Source organism: Eurosta solidaginis, chromosome 1, assembly GCF_040869045.1.
Source record: "Eurosta solidaginis isolate ZX-2024a chromosome 1, ASM4086904v1, whole genome shotgun sequence".
Lineage (NCBI taxonomy): Eukaryota > Metazoa > Arthropoda > Insecta > Diptera > Tephritidae > Eurosta > Eurosta solidaginis.
The window spans coordinates 396250771-396275748 of NC_090319.1; the positions used below are offsets into that span (position 1 = coordinate 396250771).

Here is a 24978-nt window from a genome sequence, read left to right on the forward strand (position 1 = left end):
AGTTCTTGGTCACCGACATACCGCCGCCTCAGTCCTAAACAGCTCCGCCTCATAGTCGTGCGCTATGGAGTTCGGCTAAGCCCTCACACCAACGACAAGGTGCCTACCCTAGTGAGGGATATGCCAGGGGGGAGCACATAGCGTATTTGCATCTCTGGTTTTGGGTGGGTTTTACGGCTAATAAAATTGCAACTATTTCAGGGGTTGGCAGGCGTCGGCTGTGGTTGTGCACATAAACAACGAAGCACGTGAAATAGCAACAGGTAGATACACATGCGCACAGCAACGATGTAGGTACTGCTACGTAAGTAAATCAGTGATGAGTGCACATATACATTAACAAAATGAGAATGTCAAAAAAGTATTTAGTATAAATATACGATAAGTATTGCTATTTTGCAATAAAAAAAACTAAATACATAAGTTGGAAACAAGAACGACCCTACGCGCATACTATCGTCCCGTTTACTCGTTAACCACGTAACTACAGTTTTTGACAAATTCTGTTTATTCAGTGAAAGCAGTTATAAGACATCAACAATAATGATGTATTATTGATCTATGTACATTTCCTGTATGCAAAACGTAAGTGGTTGAGTAAGTCTTCTTAGATTTCCCAACACTTTCTTAATTTTAGATACGTGGTTTACGAAGAAACGGGACGATATACAACTGTTCAGCGATTAATCCAGCAGCAGCCAACCTTCTGGCTCAGACGTTGAACGTCGACTAAAATTTTCGAGGAAGCGAATTTTATTTTCGTGTAAACTAGCTTTTGTTATATCAGTGAGATGAACTAATATTTTTCTGTTGTTCATAAAGTTAGGAATGTAGCGATTGAGTCTAGTTGCCCTTATGTCAACACATGAACTTGCATTTTTAAAAATTATTTACTTAGGTTAATATATCAATACATGAACTTGTATTTTATTTTGAGTTTTTAATTTTAAAAACTAATTAGAATTTTCTTTTATTTGAAGTCTTCAAAAATTTTCAAATTTAAACGAAAACTAAATTAAAAATTATTTTTAAAAATTAAAGTACAAAGTACAAAGTAGTTAACACTATACCCTCTTATAAACTGATATATAACACAATTAAGGTACTATTAATGATGTTAGCTTGTATGTTATTTTTAGTTCTAATTAGTATTTGTCCGCTTCACGGTTTTTACACTTCGTGAAATTGGACGTTTTTGATTTATGTGCCTGGGCAAATTTGTTTGTGTTTCCCCCGTATCTGGTTCATAGAAGTTTGAATAACTATGAATCTTTTCAGATATGAAATTTTATCAGAATCACCAGAAGAACTATCAACCCTTTTACATTGTGTCAACTGGAACAAACGTGATGAAGTGGCTGAAACTTGGAATTTACTACAGCAATGGCCTACAATATCAGTAGAAAGATCCCTTGAACTGCTTGACTATGCATATCCCGATCCTGCTGTGCGAAGTTTTGCTATACGCTGCCTTCAATTCTTGCGGTAGGTCAAGTGAAAATACTCATTTTCAAAGTTAATAAGTATATCGTTACCTTAATTCACAGAGGCCATAACCTGCAAGTATATACTTGTACAGAGGAACATTTCATTTTCAAAAGTTGCATAAAACCTTTGTTAATGTCACTAATTTATAGTAGTTAGTGAAAAATTATTTTCGAAGTGTTGGTTAAGATTTTTGTGAATTAAGATTGTGATGACGTCAAAATCATAATACCTCTTGTTGGTACGAATAAAATAATGTTTAAAGACCTGGTTCAAAAATGCATTTCAAGTTTGCACATGTGCATTTTTGAAAAATCATTTCGAGAACGCATTCAAAAGCCATAAAACCAACTTTGGCCGACAAAAAGGCCGGCAGAAGAGATTTAATGTATTCCATTAAGAAGCTTTGATGTATTTTGGTAGATGAATCAGTCGCATATTTTAGTTAATTTAACAGACTTGTACGGTAAAGGAATTAAAATCAGCTGATGTGCTTTAACTTGATGTCTAGAAGGCATCTGGATTGAAGTCCTTTATCAAGCCAAGTATACAGATGGGTATTCATAGCAGGTATACTTTAATAAAAAAGAAACTGGTTTTTTATCATACCGAGTACAAAATTTTACATAAAGAGGGCAAAATCGTTATTCGGGAACTTTCCCGGTAACTTTAATTATCTCATGGCAATTGTTTTAATAACGAAGTGGAGCTATGTCCGTATTTATTCTACATAGAATTTCCAATGGCGCTTTGGAAAAAAATAACTGGAATGATAATAAATATGAGGAGTTTTTTGAGATATGTATGATATTTAACTTCATTTTCTAAAACCTGTGTAATAATGTCTATGTAAAATAAAAAACATAAAGTTTAGCCATTCTGTATCAATTCAAAAAATACTTCTCATAGCAAAACGCAATAATTTCATAAGGTTTTTACGGTTTTAAAGTTGAAAAATTTGTTTATAAGAATTGGGAAAAGTTGTGGTCGATTTAAGGACTACTTTAAGAGTACTTAAGGGGTATACGAATATTCCATAACTGACCCCTATACGTATAAAAAATGTGGGCCAATATACATTGCCATGTCGTGAGCCAGGATCACAAACTCCTTCAGAGTACTCAATGGAACAAATGAACAATTGCGGTTCAATTGAAATCGGACTCCACTATTACATTTAAGCGCTTTTACTTATATAAAGCGCCTAACAGGGAAAACACGAACATTTTTAAGTATATACATTATAAATGTTCTACTATATGTAGGAAAAAAGATTACTTTAATTTATACTGGAAAAAATCCTAAAGAAAAAAGGGTGTAAAATAAGTTCCTCCTATCCTGTAAAATTCAAATGCCACCAGATAGACGGTTTTGCAGTAGGTTGATAGGTGGTCCCTTCATGTCTCCATTGACTGAGCACTTTTTCGCATTTATTTAGGAATTTTTATGAGTGTCTTATTGCGTTTTGGTTTGGAACTTCTCATTTGTTTTCCGACGACTGTAAAGAACTGGAATAGTTTTTGAGATATTCCCGAACTTTTACGAAAAAGAATTATCTGTAATTTTTTAAATTCATATGGACAAAAATATCTGATAGGCTATCTAATCAGAATAATAAATGGAAATGCTAAAAAGGTTTCTATAAATAAATGTTCTAAACACACATAGCACGGAAAGATAAATTTTAAAATATGAATCGCAGCCCAATATCAGTATATCCTCACAATGCATTTTAGACCAGTGTCGTGGACAATTTTAGATTCTACCAAAGAGATAACTCATTATCTCACGGCACGCTTCCAGCATATCCCCTAATTTTCTTTTGTATTTGTGCTCACACTTTAGAGATGAAGAATTGCTTTTATATCTCTTGCAACTGGTTCAGGCCATGAAACACGAATCATATTTGGACTGTGACTTGGTAACATTTCTGCTAGAGCGTGCATTACGTAATCAACGTATAGGACATTATTTTTTTTGGCATTTGCGTTCAGAAATGCAAACACTTTCTATGCAAACACGATTCGGTCTTTTGTTGGAAGGGTATTTGAAAGGCTGCAAGCCACATGTGCCGCACCTTCGCAAGCAACTTAAAGTCCTGGACGCTTTAAAATCCGGTTCTTTGATTGCAAAAAAAGGAAGCAAAGAAAAAGGACGCAAAGAAATGCAGGATTTTTTCTCGAGCCAGAGCAACAGCAATATATTTCAAAGCATACAAAATCCATTGAATCCTAGTTTTCGTTGCAAAGGTATCCAACCAGATAAATGTAAAGTAATGGACTCCAAGATGCGACCGCTTTGGATAGTGCTAAAAAATGCCGATCAAAGTTGTAATAATATTTACATAATATTCAAAAACGGTGATGATTTACGACAGGATATGTTAACCCTGCAAATGCTTCGAGTTATGGATCAATTGTGGAAAAATGAAGGGTAAGTTAATATAAATTTTCTAATTTAACATCTACGTTCATACTATGATGATGATAGTCTATATAAAATTTTCATATAGTACTTCTAAAGAGCGATTGTTGTTTTTGTTATAATACCTATCCGATATGCGCGATCACTAATTAATTGTTATCAATTTCCTTTAACGGAAGTCCGCGGAACCTTGCGGGGAAATAGGATGGCCCAAAGCTTGGTTCTGGGCGTAGTAGAAGAGTAGAAGCTTTTCGTTCATTCGGCTACATCATGGGTTCATACTAGAGTGCGAGTATTTCGACTAGTCGGTTGTAACCGTTTGGACGATTATTAACCGAATACCAATATTCGAATATTCGCCTAGCAGTGGTTAATCGACTACCCGTTTTGTTGCCACTAGTCGACTTTTGCTAGATATTCGGTTACCATTAACCCAATATTCATTTGAAATTTCTTGATAATCACTTACTAGAAATTTTGAGCTCTATAACCGTACTGCGTTACCCGCCTTTACGCACTAAACACACCCCTGAGTGCAAATGGCATCGCTGTCAGCTGTTGCGCCTTTCAGCTGTCCTGCCCATTGAAAACTTACAGGGGGAAGGGCAAGCCGCCCTGGTGGTCGGATTCTCTTGACGATCTAAGAGCGTCCAGTCGACGGCTCTTCAACAGAGCCAGGAGGAGTAAATTACCCTCTATAAGGTGAGTCTGGGGATTTATAAATATGAAATAAGGATAGCCAAGCGAGATGCATGGCGAAGCTTCTGCGAAAACGTAGAAGGCTGCAATGAATCCGCGAGATTTAGAAAAATACTCTCTAGGAACCCCGCTCCTCTGGGGTATCTGAGAGATGATGGTGGGGACTGGTCGATGAGTAGCGAGGAGTCCCTAAGGCTTTTACTGGAAAATCATTTTCCCGATGTCCCAGTTGCGCAGGGATCTTCGCCTGCATGGTCGGCGGTCGTTGGCCATGCAGAAGTGCCTGCCATTCCAATACGGGAAAGTCAAATAACCTGGGCTATAGGGTCGTTCAAGCCCTATAAGTCTCCGGGCCCGGATGGAATCATTCCTGCGCAGATTCAAAGGTCTTTGGGGATTTCCTGCCGCTGGTTGGCCATCATATATACTAACTGCCTCAGGCTTAACTATATCCCGAAGTCTTGGCACACGGTTAGGGTTATTTTCATTCCGAAGGCCGGCAGAAGCTCTCATGTATCACTTAAGGATTTCAGGCCAATCAGTCTCTCGTCGTTTCTTCTTAAGACGTTTGAGCGGTTGATTGACCTGTACCTAGGGGAAAGGATACCTCGGGGGTTACTGTCGGCTTCACAGCATGCGTACTGCAAGGGCAGATCGACGGAAACCGCTCTCCATTCGATTGTAAAGCAAATAGAGGGGTCCCTAGAACACAAATAGTATGCTCTGGGTGCCTTTCTAGACATCGAGGGAGCTTTTAACAATGTCTTACCGGGGGCAATCGAAAGAGCTCTGGTGGGTTTAGGAGTCGAGGCGGCTCTGGTTGAATTTATTAGCAAACTTCTATGCGACAGAATTGTCGCAGCGGAGTGGGGAGGGGCCATAATTAAGAGGAAGGTGTGCAGGGGCACGCCACAGGGGCGTGTCCTATCTCCTCTCCTCTGGGTTGTGGTAGTCAACGAGCTTCTTGTGGAGCTGGAAGCCAATGGTTGTTGGGTGGTTGCCTATGCAGATGACCTCGCTATCCTAGTCAGAGGCAAATTTCTGGGCGCCCTGCGCGATGTTCTTCAGGGCTACCTGGATACTGTGGCTAGGTGGGCTGAATCATGTGGATTGGCGGTCAACCCGGGAAAAACGGAATTGGTCCTTTTCACAAGAAGATATAAGATGCCCGATTTCAGAACTCCCTCGATTGGAGGGGTACCGTTGGAACTTTCTGATAGGGTTAAATATTTGGGGATTGTTTTGGACAAGAAACTGTCCTGGAGACCCAATATGGAAGATCGGGCCAGGAAGGCCGCCATTGCCTTGTACTGCTGCAGAGGAGCTATCGGAATGAGATGGGGACTCTCGCCAAGAATAGTACACTGGCTTTATGAGATGGTGGTCAAACCGATTCTGCTATATGGGGTGCTGGTCTGGTGGAAAGCACTGGACACGGCGAGCACCTCCAAAATCGCTTCCCAAGGCAGTCGGTTCTATGTACCGGAGCGACTCGGGATTTTTCCCGACCAAGGACTGTCATTTCAGTGTGACCCCATTTAATTTGTTTCGTCCCTCCCACAAATTGTCATCCTCCCAGCAGCTCCTTGCAGCAGGACTGCTACATATTCTCTTACTCCGGGAAGGTATCGAACCCAATCCGGGTCCGTCTCCTGACCCCGGTCCTGAGAAATGGTTTTGCTGCATTTGCCAGAAAAGAATCTTTTTAGGACGGTCATACTCTGTTCAGTGTGTCTCGTGCAAGGGATGGTTGCATCGGACAGGTTGTTCTGGGCTTGATCCCAAAACCCGACGTCCACGTAACTTTTATAAATCTTTTGTGGCTCCTTGCTGCTCACGCCCAAGGGCGTCCCGTAGTTTACGCCTAAGCGCCCCTCCACTACCTTCCAGCAGCCTCGCTGCTCAGCAAGCCACAACAAGTACCCGCTGCTGCTCGCGCCCCACGGCGCCAACAACTCAAACAGCTGATACCACTCATAACTACTACCTTCGTAGTAGAGCTGGTAGCAATGCTGAGCATCAGCCCCTGCCCCCGTCTTCTTCTCAATGCAGCTCCTGCCTTGGGTGGTGCCACTTTCCTAGATGTTCTGGTCTCCGCGACGGCAACCCCTCGACGGGTTTCATCGCGCCATGTTGCCAGGTCGCAAACCCAAATCATCCGGGTACCCCAATGCTTGCCCAAGGGCGCCCAGTCCCAAGGCCACAACAGCAATTGCGTCCTGGCCTTCCACAACCTAGGCGTAGTCACCCGTCACTTACACCTAGAGTGGCGGCGTCACCCCTCATGCACTTCAGAATTCTGCAGTTAAACTGTAATGGACTAACTGGGAAGATTACGGAGATAGTCGATTTCATGAAGCGGCACAACATCCGCATTGCTGCGATTCAAGAGACTAAACTCACAGCAAGATCTGCATTGCAGACCTGCTCTGGGTATAATGTCCACAGAAAAGATCGCATGAGCGGAAATGGAGGCGGCCTCGCGTTTATCATACATCACTCTGTGCAATATCATATATTTGATCCTGGCATCGACCGCAGGGAAATGTCTTAGAACGTCAAGGCCTATCTGTCCGGTCAGGCGATGCAAATCTAGAAATCATCAACATCTACATCCCTCCTGTCACCTGTTGCCCCAGTGGATATCGCCCTAAAATCGAGGCCTTACTCACTGGCAACAATCGCATTATCTTAGGCGATTTCAATGCCCATCACGACCTATGGCATTCAAACTTGCGGGCGGACAGTAGGGGTGAGATGTTGGCGGATCAAATAGAAGAAACGACGTTCTGCACAATAAACGGAGACGCCCCCACACGTATGGTAGGAAGCTGTCATAGCTCGCCAGATATCTCAATCGTGAGCGCAGAACTCGTAAACTGCGTCAACTGGCAGCCGATGGTAACATTGGCATCCGACCACCTGCCTATACTTATTTCGTTCGAGCGTACCGCCGACTTCATCGTCACCGAAAAACGCACTTTCATAAACTTCAAAAAAGGAAAGTGGGAAGAATATAAATCTGCAACAGACAGCAGCTTTGCTGCCCTCCCTGTCCCGACTGATGCCCGCCAAGGGGAGCGTGCCTTCCGTAAGGTCATTGAATCCGCCTCGGCACATTTCATTCCCGCCGGGAGAATTCCCGAAATCCGGCCCCACTTCCCGGCGGAGCCCGCGAGCTTAGCGAGGGAACGCGACCTTATAAGACAGCTTGATCCAGGCGACCCCCAAATAAGGGGTATAAACCAACGCATCAGATTGCTTGTGGACGAACACAAGCGGGCGAAATGGGAAGAGCACCTAAGAGGTTGTAACCTCTCTACCGGTGTAGGTAAACTTTGGTCCACCGTAAAGTCCCTATCGAATCCGACTAAGCACAAAGACAAAGTTTCCATCGCCTTTGGCGATAAGGTGCTGCCGGATGCGGAAAAATGCGCGAGCGCTTTCTGCCGACAATATATAATGCATCCTACGGTCGACAAAGATAGACGGAGAGCCAATAGACACGCACATAAACACAAATTCAGCGCGTCACCAATCACCATCACCGCTAGAGAGGTTGAGGACGCCATTGGTCGCGCTAAACCATCCAAAGCAGTGGGCCCAGACGGCATAGCCATGCCGATGCTTAAAAACCTAGGGAAAGAGGGTTTCAAATATTTAGCGCATGTCTTCAACCTGTCTCTCTCCACCTTTGCCATACCCGAGAAATGGAAAATGGCCAAGGTGGTCCCGCTACTAAAGCCTGGGAAACCAGCTAACGTAGGTGAGTCATATCGTCCGATATCTCTCCTATCGCCAGTAGCAAAGACGCTTGAAGCCATTTTGCTCCCTTATTTCCAAGCACATTTGCAGCTAGGCCCTCATCAGCATGGCTTCAGAAAACTCTATAGCACTACCTCCGCGCTAAATGTCATTAGCACCCAGATAAATTGCGGTTTGAATCAATACCACCACCATAGAACAGTACTCGTAGCGCTAGACCTATCAAAAGCCTATGATACGGTCAACCATGGCTCATTACTGCAAGACCTGGAAGGGTCTACCCTTCCCCCATGTCTTAAAAGGTGGACCGCAAATTATCTGGGTGGTCGGCAGGCATCGGTGCAATTCAGAAACGAAACATCAAAACCAAGGAGAATTAAACAAGGGGTGCCACAGGGTGGTGTCCTATCCCCACTTTTGTTTAATTTCTACATATCTACGCTACCTTCACCACCGGAAGGAGTCACAATCGTTTCCTACGCCGATGACTGCACAATAATGGCCACAGGCCCCAGCCCAGAGATCGATGAGCTATGCAATAAAATAAACGGCTATCTCCCTGATCTCTCCAGTTTTTTCGCCTCGCGAAACCTGGCATTGTCACCGACTAAATCTTCCGCGACCTTATTTACAACATGGACGCCCCAAATGTCGACCATATTGAACATCCATGTCGATGGCACTACGCTACCGACTGTCCTACACCCCAAAATCTTGGGTGTGACGTTTGATCAGGATCTACATTTTGGTGCGCACGCAACCGCAATTGTTCCGAGAATTCAGAGCCGTAATAAAATCCTCAAATCCCTTGCTGGCAGTACCTGGGGAAAAGATAAAGAAACACTCATGACCACATACAAAGCAATTAGCCAGCCGATTACGTGCTACGCGTCACCCATATGGTCGCCAAGCCTAAAAACTACCCCCTGGAAGAAACTACAGGCCTGCCAAAATACTGCTCTCAGAAGCGCCACGGGCTGTCTTCTTATGTCCCCAGAACACCATCTGCATAATGAGGCCAGAATACTCCCCATCAGGGAGAGAAATGAGATGCTGACCAAACAGTTTCTGTTGAATACCCAGAAACCTGGGCATCCCAACAGACATCTGATTGACGAACCAGCACCGCCTAGGGGCCTAAGGAGTCATCTCCGTAAGCATTTTGAGGACATACGGCACCTGAGAACCCAGCCGTATGAAGCGAAAAAACACAAGCAGGTCCTTGGTGAACTCCATAAACAGGCGTCGGACCTTTATGTCGGGAATTGCCCGGTGAATCCAGTACTTGAAGAAAAATATCCAGAACTCGCGGAAGAGGAACGCATACTCCCCAGGGAAACGCGTGTCACTCTTGCTCAACTTCGTTCTGGATACTGTAACAGGTTAAACTCTTACCTATCCAGAATCAACCCCGACATACAAAATGTATGCCCCGCTTGCAATGTGTCCCCACATGACACCAACCATCTCTTTAATTGTAATGTGGAACCAACGCCTCTAACACCCCTTTCCTTATGGTCCACCCCTGTTGAAACGGCAAGTTTCCTTGGACTCCCGTTAGAGGATATTGATGACAATTTGTGATCGGTCGCGGCTATTAGGTGGGGCGAGCATTGCTACAACAACAACAACAACAAGCATCTCCAAAATGTTAGTGTCAGTGCAACGGACGGCGCTGATCGGTATCAGTGGCGCTCTCAGAACAACACCTACCTTGGCACTGAACGTCATGCTGAACATATACCCAGTAGATATTGCGGGAAAGGCGGCCGCGGCAAGGTCGTTGGTCAGGCTTCGTGATATGGGATATAGACTTTCTGACCGCGGACACTCTAGCCTTCTTACCAGTTTCGACTTCATCCCGGACAGAACGGACTACTGTATGCCGATAACTGCTCCCTATACAACCTTCACCCCAGTTATTCCAGAGAGAGAGGATTGGGGAAGAGGAATTATCTGGGGCATGGGACCGGTTAACTTGTTCACGGATGGGTCAAAGCTGGATGGAAAGGTTGGTGGGGGGGGGGGGGGGGGGTCTTTTATCAAGAGCTAAATTTAAGCCGCAAGTTTAAGTTGGCTGATCACTGCAGTGTATGGATGGAATGCTATCCAGTGCTACCACGGTTAGGGAATTTAACATCTACTCTGATAGCCAAGCGGCTATCAAGGCCTTGAGCTCAACTACAGTGCGATCGAGGGTGGTCTGGGAGTGCCTGGCCTCGCTTGCGATTGCATCGAATTATTTTACAATTAAGATTATCTGGGTCCCGGGCCATAGTGATATCCCGGGTAACTGTCAAGCGGATCTCTTAGCCCGCATCGGTACAACTGAACCGGATGAAGATGGCAGTAGGGAGTTCGGGATCCCGCTGGCCACCTGTGGATTGCTCCTCCATAGCTGGGCCTCGAATCAGCTCAGAAAACGTTGGGCGGATACCACGTCTTGCAGGGTAGCAAGATCTTTCTGGCCAAAAGTGGATGGCAGGAGGTCTGCTGAAATAATTGGGTTCACTAAGGCTCACCTATCAATGGTCATTGGGGTTTTGACAGGGCACTGTCCCATGGGTATCCATGCGGTACGTCTCAATGTACTGGAAACTCCATCCTGCTGCAGCTGTATGGAGGATGATGAGGTGGAATCACCAAATTACTTTATGCTTGATTGTCCAGCTTTGCCAGAATTAGGCGAAAGTACTTCGGTCGCGACTCACTTGGATCTCCCGAGGATGTATCCAAAGTTGAGATCGGTATCATTCGGAGCTTTATCGTTGCTACCCAACGATTCTCTAAGTAGCTAGATCTAAGTCACCGTTATTTTTGGTGTATGTTGTATCACAACGGACCTTCGTGTTGTCCAAGTGAGCTATCCTTATCAGGGCAGCTACCACCTAACCTATCCTATTCTAACTCCACCTCTGTGTTGAATTGTATAGTTATAATTTTCAAGCTTTAGATCCCATCTGGCTATCCGCGGGTTAAGTTGTTTTTTACTTAAAGTCATCGTAAGGGAGTTGCAATCTGTGACTATCTTGAACGGAATTCCTTCCAAATAAACTCTAAACAGGCGTAGAGCGTATATGATGGACAGGGTTTCCAGTTCGAAGCTGTGGTATCTTGCTTCCGCGGGTGAGGTGGCTTTTGAAAAGTACATAATCGGGTGCAAACGACAGTCCGTTTGTCTTTGGAGTATGACCGAACCGAAACCTGCTGAACTTGCATCGCAGTGCAACTCAGTTTGTTTCTTCGGATCGTATATTGCAAGCACTGGGGCGGACGACAGTTTTATTTTAAGTTCCTTAAAGGCTCGTAAACTGTCTTCTGACAGTTCGAATTTAACACCATCTCGTGTCAGTTTTTGTAATGGTCCAGCTATTTTAGCAAAATTCGGAATAAACCTTCTGAAGTATGAGAAGAGGCCTAAGCAGGTCTTAAGTTCTTTACAATTTTTCGGGAGCCTATATTTTTTGATTGCTTCTATGTGCGCATCGCTTGGGCGAATGCCATCCGAACTGACTGAATAGCCTAAATATTCGAGAGTATTAAACCCGAACATACATTTATTTAGCCTAAGTTCTAAATTCGTTTCCTTCATTCTTCTAAGTACCTTGCCGAGGATCTTAACGTGGGTTTGGAATTCTACCGTGGCTACAATTAAATCATCCATATATATCATTATCGATCCATCGTCAACCAAATCTTTGAAAATGTTGTGGACATATCGCTGGAATACAGCGGGGGCGTTTTTTAACCCAAACGGCATACGCATATATTCAAATTAACCGTAAGGCGTTACAAAAGATGTATATTTAATGGAATCTGGGGCCATTTTAACATGGACGAACCCGTTTTTTAGGTCTAGTGTTGAGAAAAATTTGTTTCCGCCTAGATAGTCGAGGCAGTCTTCTATCAAGGGGAACGGGAAATTGTCCCGAACTGTTAATTTATTCAGCGGTCGGTAATCAACACATTTACGAATTTCGCCATTCTTTATTTTTATTAATACAACCGCAGAGGCATATGGTGAATCGCTTGGCCTAATGATACTCTTTTCCAATAATTCATCCGTTATCTTTCTAAGTTCAGCTTTTTCATAATGAGAAAGTCGCCTTTGCAACGCAAGGAATGGTTTATCCTCAACTAACCTTATTTTCATCTCGTAATCATACGGTTTAGATTCGATATTTCTTGGCCTCAAATAGTTATCTTCTAAGGTCTTTCTCAATACATCAGTACTATTTTCTTCTAATTCTTGATTTATATTAATTTCAGATATGCAGGCGGCCTGTTTATTAAAAATATTCTCACTAAAATTTTGATCAAGTGGGCATAACCCATCGCTGCAAGCCTCATGAGACACTACGTTTATTTCTTCGAGCTCAACATCTTCTACCCGTATACTGCTATTTGGTACAGAGATTTGTAATTCTGAATGCCTCTTTTCACCCTTATGACTAGGTATATTATTCAAGTTAAGTGCACAGAAATAAGAAGTGTTATCTGGCATATCATTATTTTCTTGTTTTGTATGTTTAATTGTCGCATCACCTAATAAGCATAAGCAAATATGAAATCTTTTTAAAAAATCTCTATCTAAAATTAGAGGAATCTCCATAGTGTCATCAGGCACCACATTTAAAACAAATTCATCTATTTTATTTTTAAATTTTATTTCGCATTTAATTTTTCCAAAAATCATTAATTTGTTATTTCCCAATCCTCGATATTTTGACTGCTTGGCGACTCCGCTCACATCAAATGGCACGGCGGACTTGCGAACAAAGCTAGTTGGACTGCCAGTATCAAAGAGAGATAAACAATCCATAAATCTTTTGCACTTAACTTGTTTTGTTACATAGGCGACACTTACCATATTCATAGATCCTAACATTCGGTAGCAACGTTCTTCATCCCCATCTTCAGTGTCGGTCCCGACTGCAGCAACGGTTTTCTTCAAGTTTAGTACCTTTTTTGAGTTAGTACAACTGCGGTGGTCATGGCCCATCTTCCAGCAACGGAAACAACTTCCCACCGGCCTTTTTTCGTATGGACATTTGCTCTGAAAGTGTCCCATTTGGGTGCAATTGAAGCAGCGTATTTCTGCTGCATCAGTTTCATCGTTCTTTGGCGTATTTGATTTTGATGGTTTCGGTTTTTGAACGTTGTCGTATATAGATGGGCGAGATGAGCGACGACGCTCGTATAGGTCAAGCGATTGTTTGAATTCTTTCATCGTCCTTGCGTTTATTAGGATATATATTTCCGGGGACCTGTCTTGGAGGCCATCAACTATAAAGTTAATCAGTTCAAATTCGTCGACATAGTCAAAACGAGCAGCGATGTTTTCCATTTCCAACACATATCGGCGAATGCTGCTTTTTTTTATCCCATTTATGAGTGGCCAACGCTTTGTATACTTCGTGACCGCTCACCACCCGACCAAATTCTCTAACCAAAAGCGATTTTAAATCTTCGTAATTTAGAACGTCTCTATACAGTAAAAGTTTAGCGTCACCGCAAAGAGAATTGCACAAGCAAGTGTACTTAAAAATGTCGTCTGCATTTACCATCTGCATGACTCTATCAAAATTGCGAAGAAAGTCGTGCACGCTATATGCTTTATTTTCACCGTCAAATTTTGTGATGGTATGTTCGATGTCCCGAAAAGTTAAACGATTTGGGATTTGTAGCCTACCGTTACCAATGGGGGTGTCGTTTCGTGCGTTTTGGAATTCCCGTTTTAAGTCCGCAACGGATTTTTCCAACGTCAGGATTTCTTTTTCCTTTCTTAGGATTTCTATCCTTTTGTTCAGTTCATCTTTTATATGTTGTGGACTGTTAGGCATTTCCCCGTATAATATGCCTGCAGCTTCTTCAGTGAACTCGGTTGTGGTATTGGCCATAGTGGCAGCGGTGGTGATGGCGTCGGTATTGGCAATGACAGCGGCGGTGGTGATGGCGTCGGTAGTGGCAGTGGCAGCGGTGGTAGTAGCAGTGGCAGCGGTGGTAGTAATGGCGGCGGTTTCAGCGTCGGGAATGGCGATGACAGCGGCGGTGGTGATGGCGTCTGTAGTGACAGGGACATCGGTGACAGCGGCATCGGTTACGGCAGCATCAGCAGTGCCGGAAGCACCAGAAATAATAACATCATTGGTAATGTTTTGGTTATCCGCGGCAAATGAATCATTTGTATTAATAGCTGAAGGAACGCGTACTGCAATATTGGTGGAAGGGATTTGGCCAGTCCCAACCACGTTTTTTAACAATTTCCGCAACTGCGTTGTTGTAGCTGTTTGTGGAAATTCCACCCCAGCATCAGCCAAGATATTGGCCATTTCCTCACGAATGTTCATTTTTCAATTGTTTTTGTGGTACGTAAATTCTTTTTTTCACACCTGAGCTATAATTCCGGTTTATTTGTAATAATAATGCCAAGGTTGGGTTTTTTTTTATATCCGTTCGCATTCAGTGCTCTATTCTCAATCAATCTTCTTTCTTTTTTTTTCGTGTCTACATCATTGCCATATTTTCACATTTTTTTAAAACATCTTTCTTATAATAAGTTACCGATGTTTTCCTACATAGGGCTGCGTCAGCTAAGCAAGAATCAAAGCGAGCACCTGATTGGCTGATCGCCAGATTCTTGCCTAAAAGACAGCGCTGCCATACTTATATTTTTCACATTACACCTTCTGCTCGTGCAACCGATCTGACTGTTAGATGGCGTTGGCTGCAATCCATCCAGTGACTATTAGGGCTGGCACACAATTATTACTAACGACGAGTAAGTACCTTCATTTCTGATAGATTACACAAAAAAAAAATTACAAAACTTAAAAACCATTACAAAAAAAATATAAAAATGCAAAAATCTTACAAAAAAAATTAAAAAAAACTAAAAACTACACAAAAAGGTTCTTTCGAAAACTATAAAAATTACAAAAAAAATAAATAAATAGACCCAGTATAATATACATACATACATATCGACATCTTAATATATAAAAAACACGTGTCACAACATTTAAAAAAAATTTTTAAGTTAAACGGTTTTATTGAAAACAATACTTACATGAAGTAATAATAATACGAAAAGCTAGAAAATAATTAGGTAGGTCCTAGGTACTAGTCATCACATTCCTTATCAATCTATGGCGTTGATCAGACAATTAAATAAAAGCGTTGGGCGCGTGAAATTTCTAAAAATGTTAGGCGTAGCATAACCTGATTAAGGTTCAGTTGGTTTTACTTCTGACTATAATAGAAATATGACGCGTCCAACGCTTTTATTTAATTGTCTGATCAACGCCATAGATTGATAAGGAGTGTGATGACTAGTACCTAGGACCTACCTAATTATTTTCTAGCTTTTCGTATTATTATTACTTCATGTAAGTATTGTTTTCAATAAAACCGTTTAACTTAAACAATTTTTTTTAATTATTTTATTTTCAAGTTTTTAGTCTTTGTTTAATTGCCTATTATTTCTCATTCTATTTAGTTCATTTAGTGACTCATTATTACAAGGACTCTTTCCTGACAATTTGTTACAATCAAAGTCCTAAATACATATTCCTTCCAAAGACTTTACTCGACTCTGCGCCACGTATGCTTGTCCCTCCTCCAACTCCAAAATATTTTGATGTCTCTTCTACCGGACTGTATGCAATATTTGTTCCAAATATGAGCCAAATCGGGCATCATAGCTCGCTTTCTATTCATGTATGTATTATGTGTTCCAAATATGGACCAAATCAAATCGGACCACAAATACGATTTTTGTGAATATCTCGCTCCCTGCGCCACCTAGCGGCGATTTTTTGATAGGTCGCTTTCTATTCTTGTATGTATTATGTGTTCCAAGCATGAGCCAAATCGGACCACAAATACGATTTTTGTGAATATCTCGATCCATGCGCCACCTAGCTGCGATTTTTTTCTTATTGCATTGTCATCGGGTTCTGAACTATATTCCAAGTTTCAAGCTTGTAGCTTATCGGGAAGTTACTTAAATTTCAATTACAAGATTCGTTCACAACGGCTGTGCGGCCGTGCATGCGGCCTGCCTGTCAACTCAAGCTAAATAAAACCGTGGGGGGCTTATACAATATGGAGTAATATATTATCCAGAGACGGACTGGGACTGGGATTAGGACTAGGACTGGGACTGAGACTCGGAGAGTGGGACTGGAATAAAATACATACCACCCTCTGGGAAGGCAATAAGGAATGCAGAAGAATGAGAAGGAATTGAGAGAAGAGAAAAGAGAGAAGGAGATAGACAAAGAGATAGAATGGGACGAAGATGGAGATAGATGAAGCGAAAAAGACGGAGGGAGGAGTGAATAAAAGGATTAGGAAAAAGTGAAGAGGGGGGAGGGCAGAGTCAGACGGAAAAAGCTTATTAAAATGTATGCAGATAGGCTAAATTTATGGCAGGACAACGTCTGCCGGGTCTTCTATTCTATATATATATAAAAGGATGCATGTTTGTATGCAGCTTATGGACTCCGAAACCATTCCACCGATTTTAGTTCAAATTTGCAGGGTCCCTTGACGGCAACCCGCAGAGTGTTCCTGTGAAGTTTCTTTCCATCTATTCGAACAAATTATATTCACCGTTTTGCCTGAAATTTGGTATATAGGTAGCCCTTTGCCTAGATTAGTACTAACGATACTTTTTTCGGAAAGTGGACTTAGGACCGATATATTCGAACAAATTATGTTTATGGTTCGATTTGCCTGAAATTTTGTATATGGATAGCTCTTTGCCTAGATTAGTATTTACGACACGACTTAAAACTTATGTCGATAGACCAAAGGCAACGTCTGCCGGGCCTGCTGTGTAATAATAAATTCTAATCTATCAACTTTATTTATTTTGAAACATATTTTAGTGATAGCTGCAAAATAGATAAATAAATCAATTTTTATTCTAGTATGGACTTTCGTATGAATATTTACAACTGTATCAGCATGGAACGTAGATTAGGAATGATCGAGGTAGTATTAAATGCCGAAACAATCGCAAACATCCAAAAAGAAAAGGGTATGTTCTCAGCAACATCTCCATTTAAGAAAGGCTCCTTATTTAGTTGGTTGAAGGAGTATAATCGCACGGAGGAAGAAATGAACAAAGCCATCAATGAGTTTACATTAAGTTGCGCGGGATATTGTGTAGCCACTTACGTTTTGGGTGTTGCTGATAGACATTCCGACAATATTATGGTAAAACGTAATGGACAGGTATGCAATAACAGTTAATAAAAGTAATTTTGTTAAATTATATTCTTCTTTGTTCTATAGCTTTTCCATATTGACTTTGGTCATATCCTTGGACATTTTAAAGAGAAGTTCGGTGTTCGTCGTGAGAGAGTTCCGTTTGTACTAACACATGATTTTGTATACGTGATAAGCAAAGGTCGTAACGATCGTGATTCTGAAGAGTTTCTTTATTTCCAAAATATGTGCGAAAAGGTAAATAAGCGAAATATTTACACCAGCGCCTGGTTTTTCAGTCACCTTTAACTGAAGTTTAAACTGTCAGCTGTTTGCTTTCGTCTTTGTTTTGAACACATTCAAAAGTTACTAGTTATACATTTATTTATATAAAAAATTTATATTGTGACGAATATTAGCAACACTAAGGGATACTATCATCTCTAAGCCGATACTAAGCAGTGACTCGTATGCACATAAACAAATCAATCATTATGTCTACCCATATGTCCATAGGAGCAGCGGAGAGTAACGCACAAACACATGCGTATATCTGAGATACTCCCAAAATTATGCAATCATTTGAGCAAGTAAAATAAAATAAATGTAAGGCGCGATAACCTCCGAAGAGATCTAAGGCCGAGCTTCTCTTCCAATTTGCGTCGTGCTCCTCTTGATTTTTCCCTACAAATTTGCCGGACGGGACCTACATGTTTTATGCCGACTCCGAACGGCATCTGCAAGGCAGATGAGTTTTCACTGAGAGCTTTTCATGGCAGAAATACAATCGAAGCGCTTGCCAGACACTGCGACCCAGACAGGGGCGACCCCGCTTAGAACAATTTTGTTCTAATTGAAAAATCTTATTTCCAAAATTTTGATGTTGCTTTGCCCGGGAGTTGAACCCAGGGCATACGGTGTGATAGGCGGAGCACGCTACCATCACACCACGGTGGCCGCCAATAATAGAAATAGAAGCGCCTAGAAATATGTCAACAAGGAAACCAAACAGTATAAAAAGCAGCAACAGTTGAGGCACGACAATGAGTTGCATTTAAGCAAGCTATCAGTTGCGAAGTATAAGTGTTATTGTGAAGTACTTTAATAAAAGCCATTTTGCATTATTGAATAGTGGAGTTATTTATTCAACAGTTTAGTGATTCGAACGTTAGTAGAAGGTTGTAAATAAGAGGAATTGCACTAAATTCGTTACAATTGGTGTCGGAAGAGGAGTTGTTGCATAAATTCCGAAGATTGCGAATACAACTTGGACATGGCAAAGTTGAGTGAATTGAAGATCCAGCAATTGAAGAAGGAGTTGGAGAGCCGTGGATTGAATACAACCGGCAATAAGATGGAACTTCAAGCACGGCTACGAGAGGCAAGATGGTTGATTAAATCATAATTGGAGCGGACTTCTTAATCGACCAAGGCATCAAGATCGACATGCAAAGCAAGACTATGCGATATAAGAACATGGATGTGCCACTTAATTTCGGCTGCGAGAGAGGCTACAGCAATACGCGAGTGCTGGTGGAAGAGAGTCAGCAAATACCATCAAAATCCGAAGCAGTCATCTGCGCAAAGGTTGATGGAGATTGTGGGACAAACAAATTGTGGGTTGTCGAGGCAGCAAACAAATCAACACCGAACATACTTGTAGGAAAAACCCTGGACGTGTTCCGGAAAGAGTACTCAATGAGTTCAAGTCACCAGTCAAACTGACAAAAGGAGCTATATTGGGAAGATGCCAAGAGGCTGAAATAGTTATTAACTGTGAACAGCTCCAGGAACACTTTTCAACTAGCAAGACTGATCTTTCAAATGACATCACGGCATGGACGGAGGGGCTAGATCAAGATTATCAGAGTAAGACAAATCAACTGCTCCTAAAGTACGCAAACATATTTGACCAAGATGGTTCCAAACCAGGCCGCACCAATGTTGTGAAACATCAAATTGACACTGGAGACGCGAGGCCGATACGTCAAGCTCCTCGTAGTGTTCCACTGGCGAAACGGGAAGTTGTGAGTCAAATCGTACAAGAAATGAGCCACACCGACGTCATCGAACCATCAGCTAGTCCATGGAGCTCACCGGTAGTACTTGTAAAGAAGGATGGAAAAATTAGGTTTTGCTTGGACTACCGGAAGTTGAATGATGTTACGAAAAAGGATAGCTACCCATTGCCAAGAATTGACGATACTCTGGACTCGCTATCTGGTACGAAATGGTTTTCCACACTGGACTTGAAAAGCGGCTACTGGCAAGTTGAGGTGAAGGAGGAAGATAAAGAGAAAACAGCCTTCGGTGTCGGTGATGGTTTTTGGCAATTTACAGTGAGGCCTTTTGGACTTTGTAATGCACCAGCTACTTTTGAGAGACTCATGGACCAGTTACTGAAAGGACTACATTGGAAAACATGCTTGGTGTACCTGGACGACATAATCGTTTTGGGCAAGAACTTTGATGAACATCTTAAAAACTTGCAGGAAGTTTTCTAGAGAATAGCTGGTCTGAAACTAAATCCCAAAAAGTGTTCGCTGTTTAAAAAGGAGGTAAATTATTTGGGTCACAAGGTAACGACAGAAAGTATCTGTACAGCGGATGAAAAGATAAAGGGCAGTAAAGGATTGGCCAAGACCACAGAACTTGCAGGAATTAAGAAGTTTCCTTGGGCTGTGCACATATTACCGTCGATTTGTACCAAACTTTTCCAGCGAAGCCCATAGCCTCCATGAGCTTACAAGAAAAAATAAAGCTTTTGAATGGAAGAAGGAGCAAGAAATGGCATTCAAAACATTGAAGGAGCGTTTGTGCACTGCCCCAATGTTGGCATATCCGATTCCAGGAGCAACATTTATTCTAGATACAGATGCGAGTGGATATGATATAGGAGGCGTTTTATCACAACTGGTCGATGGACAGGAGAAGGTAGTTGCATATTACAGCCGTTCGATTGGAAAACCAGAAAGGAACTATTGCGTTACACGGAGAGAGCAATTGGCATTGGTAGAGTGCATCAAACATTTTCACAAATACCTCTACGACCAGCGATTCTGCATCAGGACAGATAACGCAGCTTCTGCAGTTCCATAATCCGGAAGGACAATTGGCATGGTGGATCGAGCGACTACAAAGCTATGACTTTTCCATTGAGCATCGAAAAGGTAGTACCCATGGAAATGCTGATGCAATGTCGCAAAGACCATGTAGTTTGGAATGCAAGCACTGTTCAAAGGCCGAGGCTAAAGAAGACATTATAGATGTCCGGCTAATAACTATAACGTGCATGGATGAATGGGACAACTAAGAAAGAGTCAGCTAGAAGATACAGATCTGTCACATGTTATGCAAGGGCTCGAACGAAACGAAAGACCAACCAGAGAGATGTCAGCAGAGAGTCCCATTGCGAAGTCATATTGGATACAGTGAACAGTTTAGAATTGATATTCAGTTGCTTGCATCGAGTATGGGAGAGTGAGGATGGTCAATGCAAGAAGAAACTGATAGTTGTTCCCAGAAAGAGGATTCCGGACGTGCTCAGCAAGCTGAATAATGGTCAAAGTGGAGGTCATCTTGGAATCACGAAGACGCTCGAAAAAATTAAGCAGAGATTCCATTGGGTTGGTTGCCGTCAGTCGGTCACCGAGTGGATTGCCAACTGCGAGGTTTGCAGCAGAGCGAAAGAGCCCAAAGCACGAAGTCATGGCCAGATGAAGCAGTATATTTCAGGTGCACCATTTGAAAGGATCGCCATGGATGTCGCAGCTCCAATTCCTACTAGCAATCGCGGAAACAAATACGTACTGGTGGTTATGGATTTTTTCAGTAAATGGCCAGAGGTATACTCTATCCCAAACCAAGAAGCGGAAACAGTAGCAGAAGTGGTTACAAACGATTGGGTTGCAAGGTATGTTGTACCAATGGAGTTGCACTCTGACCAAGTAAGGAATTTTGAATCAGCTGTGTTCCAAGAAATGCATAATAAGTTGGGCATTCGAAAAACACGGACAACTGCATTGCATCCTCAGTCCGTTGGTATGGTGGAACGTTTCAATAGAACAATGGAGGAGCATTTAAGGAAAGTAGTAGACAAGTACCATAAAGAGTGGGATACACACATATCATTATTCTTGATGGCTTATGCGGCAGTTACTCACGAACGTACGTACCAAAAACGTGTCAGCTGACACGACCTATCTTATGAGTGTGCAATGTAAACGAAAACTCACCGACGTGCAACGCCTGTACGTTCGTAGCGCGGAACGTAGAAATCAAAACAATTTTGATTTTTTCCGTAAGAACGTGTCAGCTGATCGCTCTCTCACAAGACAGAGTTGCCTAGTAAACTATTTTGTGCTATGTTTGGACCAATTGCAGTTGTTATACAAAAAAGCCTAATGATTGTTTAAAATTTTGTTGAAATATCCTAAAATTATTATATAAAATTGGAGGTTACAAATAAATGAACTAGAAATTGTTATTCAGTATTTGTTTCTGCCATTTGCACCATGAAAAACTGTAATTCCAAAAGTTGATGTTTGCATAAGCATGCATGCAAACTGGTGAATGGCAACAGTGCTTTGCTGTAAACAATACACACACAATTATGTTATGAACATGTACACAGACGCACACATTGATTCCTACGGGCTTGAGGGTTCGGTCAAACGTGTTTCGTACGACAAACGTCCGTACGTACGGCACACGTCGGTGGGTAACTGCCGCATTACCGATCGGCAGTGCATGAGACAACGGGCCAAACTCCCGCAAAGGTAATTTTTGTCAATGACCTTCGACTGCCAGCTGATTTGAAGTTTGGGATAGATGCCGTTGCGGAGAGAAATGTCAAGCAATCCACTGGTGTCTTGGAAGAAGAGCTGAGAGAGATACACGATCTGGTAAGGCAACGAGCAAAGATTATGAGTGACAAGGAGAAAGTCAGATACGATAAAGCAATTAATTCGGAAGGGTTTCAGGAAGGAGATTTGGTGCTGTTATACAACCCACAATGAAAAAGAGGTTTGTCCCCGAAATTGCAGTGTAATTGGGAAGGCCCATACAAAGTTGTAAAACGGACCAACGATGTAGTGTACCACATACAAACCATTGGCAAACCACGAACCAAAATGAAAGTGGTTCATTTGGAAAGGCTGGCAGCGGTTACATCGAGAGATTTGTCTGATGGGGACGATCAGACTTACGTGGAGGGCAGTGTGACGAATATTAGCAACACTAAGGGATACTATCATTTCTAAGCCGATACTAAGCAGTGACTTGTATGCACATCAACAAGTCAATCATTATGTCTATACATATGTCCATACGAGCAGCGGAGAGTAGCGCACAAACATGCATATATCTGAGATACTCCCAAAAGTATGCAATCATTTGTGCAAGTATCACTCACATATACACGCGCATGGGCTATGAGAGAAGCTATAAAATCGTGCATCTGTAGTTATCGCTGAGAAATTTATAGCTGATAACTAACTAGTAAATTCTAGAATTAGAAGCGCCTAGAAATATGTCAACGAGGAAACCAAACAGTATAAAAAGCAGCAACAGTTGAGGCACGACAATCAGTTTGAATTAAGCAAGCTATCAGTTGCGAAGTATAAGTGTTATTGTGAAGTACTTTAACAAAGGCCATATTGCATTATTGAATAGTGGAGTTAGAGAAGGTTGCAAATAAGAGGAATTGCACTAAATTCGTTACAATATTTTCCCTGACGAAACTGATCATAGTGATGCTCGGATAAACGATTTCATTTATTATGCTTGCTTTTATGGAGCTTTCATTTATTTATATACACATTTTGATTCAGCCGTTTTACTTTTTTGAATATGTAAACAAAATACAGCTGTTCCTATATCTACAAATTATCTACATAGATAATGGAACAACAGTATTGCCGTTCAAAAAAGGCGACCACAAAGGCGCCCTTAAACTGTGACTAAAAACTGATCTGTACTTTAACTGCAGTTTAAATTTGACTAGATTTTGCTTAGTTCTGCAGTTTAGGCGTAGCTTAACCAAATATTGAAAATCCGGGCCTATGTATTTGTCAAAACGTTTTTATTGTTTTTTTTTTTTTGTTTTATTTCAGGCATTTTTGGTACTACGAAAACATGGATGCCTTATACTATCTCTTTTCTCAATGATGATATCAACCGGATTACCAGAGTTGTCATCGGAAAAGGATTTAAACTACTTAAAGGAAACTTTGGTATATTATATATTAAAATTTTGTTAATTTTTTTAAAATTGTAAATTGAATATGCCATTTAGGTTTTGGATTATACTGAGGAAAATGCTCGTGAACATTTTCGTTCAAAGTTCAGCGAAGCTTTAGTCAACTCTTGGAAGACATCATTGAATTGGGCTTCGCATAATTTTTCAAAGAATAATAAGCAATGAATAAAGATAAATACAAAAGAGTAATAGAATACGTATATCATCGAATAGCTACTTCATGGCCTGGAGTGTTTCGAAAAACTTATTATCACCATTCAAATACTTTTCGCACAAATACACAGTTGCGTTCACAGTCAACTAAAATACAAACTAATAGTCGTCTATTATTTATTATGAGTTGGCTTCAAGAAAAAAATTATGTAGATAGGTAGGGTTTAATTGGATTTAAAACCTATAAAGCAAATAATTCATTTAATTTTGATAGGCGGCAATTTAGAATACACCGGGTTGCCTGCGCAAATTGATGGAACTCTCAACGTGAATTGAATCCTCAATCTTCTTATTCTTCTCGTAGCAGTGCTTCGCCCTATTGAATAGGTGCGATGTCTCACAAATGGTCATCGATATCCCCTAACGTAAGTCCGATGATGGTTAAGTGTAATGACGGCAATTGACTTCAACTCTCCTTCGAAAGAGAAGCTTAAACAAAAAACCGCCGCAGTCCGCAGTCGAAAATTTTCAAAACAAAATCGCGCGATTTTTTTAATCTTTGGAAAATATATCTTAATATTCTACCATAATATTGTAACGAATTTACTGAAATTCCGCTTCTTTCAATTCTTCTACTGACGTTCGAATCACTAAACTGTTGAATAAATAACTCCACTATTCAATAATGCAAAATGGCCTTTATTAAAGTAATTCACAATAACACTTATACTTCGCAACTGATAGCTTGCTTAAATCAAACTGATTGGTGATTGCTCAGATTGCGCTCTTTTATGCTCTTCGATTTCCTCGTTCCGTACTTCTAGGCGTTTCCAGAATTTACTTAGTTACTGCTATAGATGCAGGTGTATAGCTTCTCATATGCGCGTGTATATGTGAGTGACACTTCCACAGATAATTGCCTACTTTTGGTAGCATCTCAGATAATGTGTTTGTGCGTCTCTTATCCGCTGCGTGTA

The 24978-nt window shown here is 41.5% G+C and overlaps 2 protein-coding genes across 3 annotated transcripts in view; one reads left to right on the forward strand and one right to left on the reverse strand.

The window, feature by feature from the left end:
* Positions 1–24164, forward strand: part of Pi3K92E (phosphatidylinositol 3-kinase 92E) — a 97140-nt gene extending 72976 nt beyond the window's left edge. For both annotated transcript variants that reach the window (XM_067763743.1, XM_067763742.1), the window contains exons 5-10: positions 1279–1485; positions 3331–3918; positions 17310–17616; positions 17677–17847; positions 23703–23822; positions 23885–24164. In XM_067763743.1, coding sequence (XP_067619844.1) covers positions 1279–1485; positions 3331–3918; positions 17310–17616; positions 17677–17847; positions 23703–23822; positions 23885–24013 — 1522 coding nt within the window. In that variant the 3' untranslated portion in view covers positions 24014–24164. The remainder of the gene's footprint in view (positions 1–1278; positions 1486–3330; positions 3919–17309; positions 17617–17676; positions 17848–23702; positions 23823–23884) is intronic.
* Positions 12974–14775, reverse strand: LOC137238570 (uncharacterized). The gene is made up of 2 exons (XM_067763744.1): positions 13241–14775; positions 12974–13163 (listed from the first exon to the last, which is right to left on the reverse strand). Exon 1 carries the CDS (start codon positions 14721–14723, stop codon positions 13695–13697), a length of 1029 nt encoding a protein of 342 aa, XP_067619845.1. The 5' UTR covers positions 14724–14775; the 3' UTR covers positions 12974–13163; positions 13241–13694.
* Positions 24165–24978: the final 814 nt, after the last annotated feature.

Excerpts from the sequence above, each read along its gene's own strand:
- LOC137238570 (XM_067763744.1), bottom strand. The coding sequence starts at position 14,723 with ATGAACATTCGTGAGGAAATGGCCAATATCTTGGCTGATGCTGGGGTG.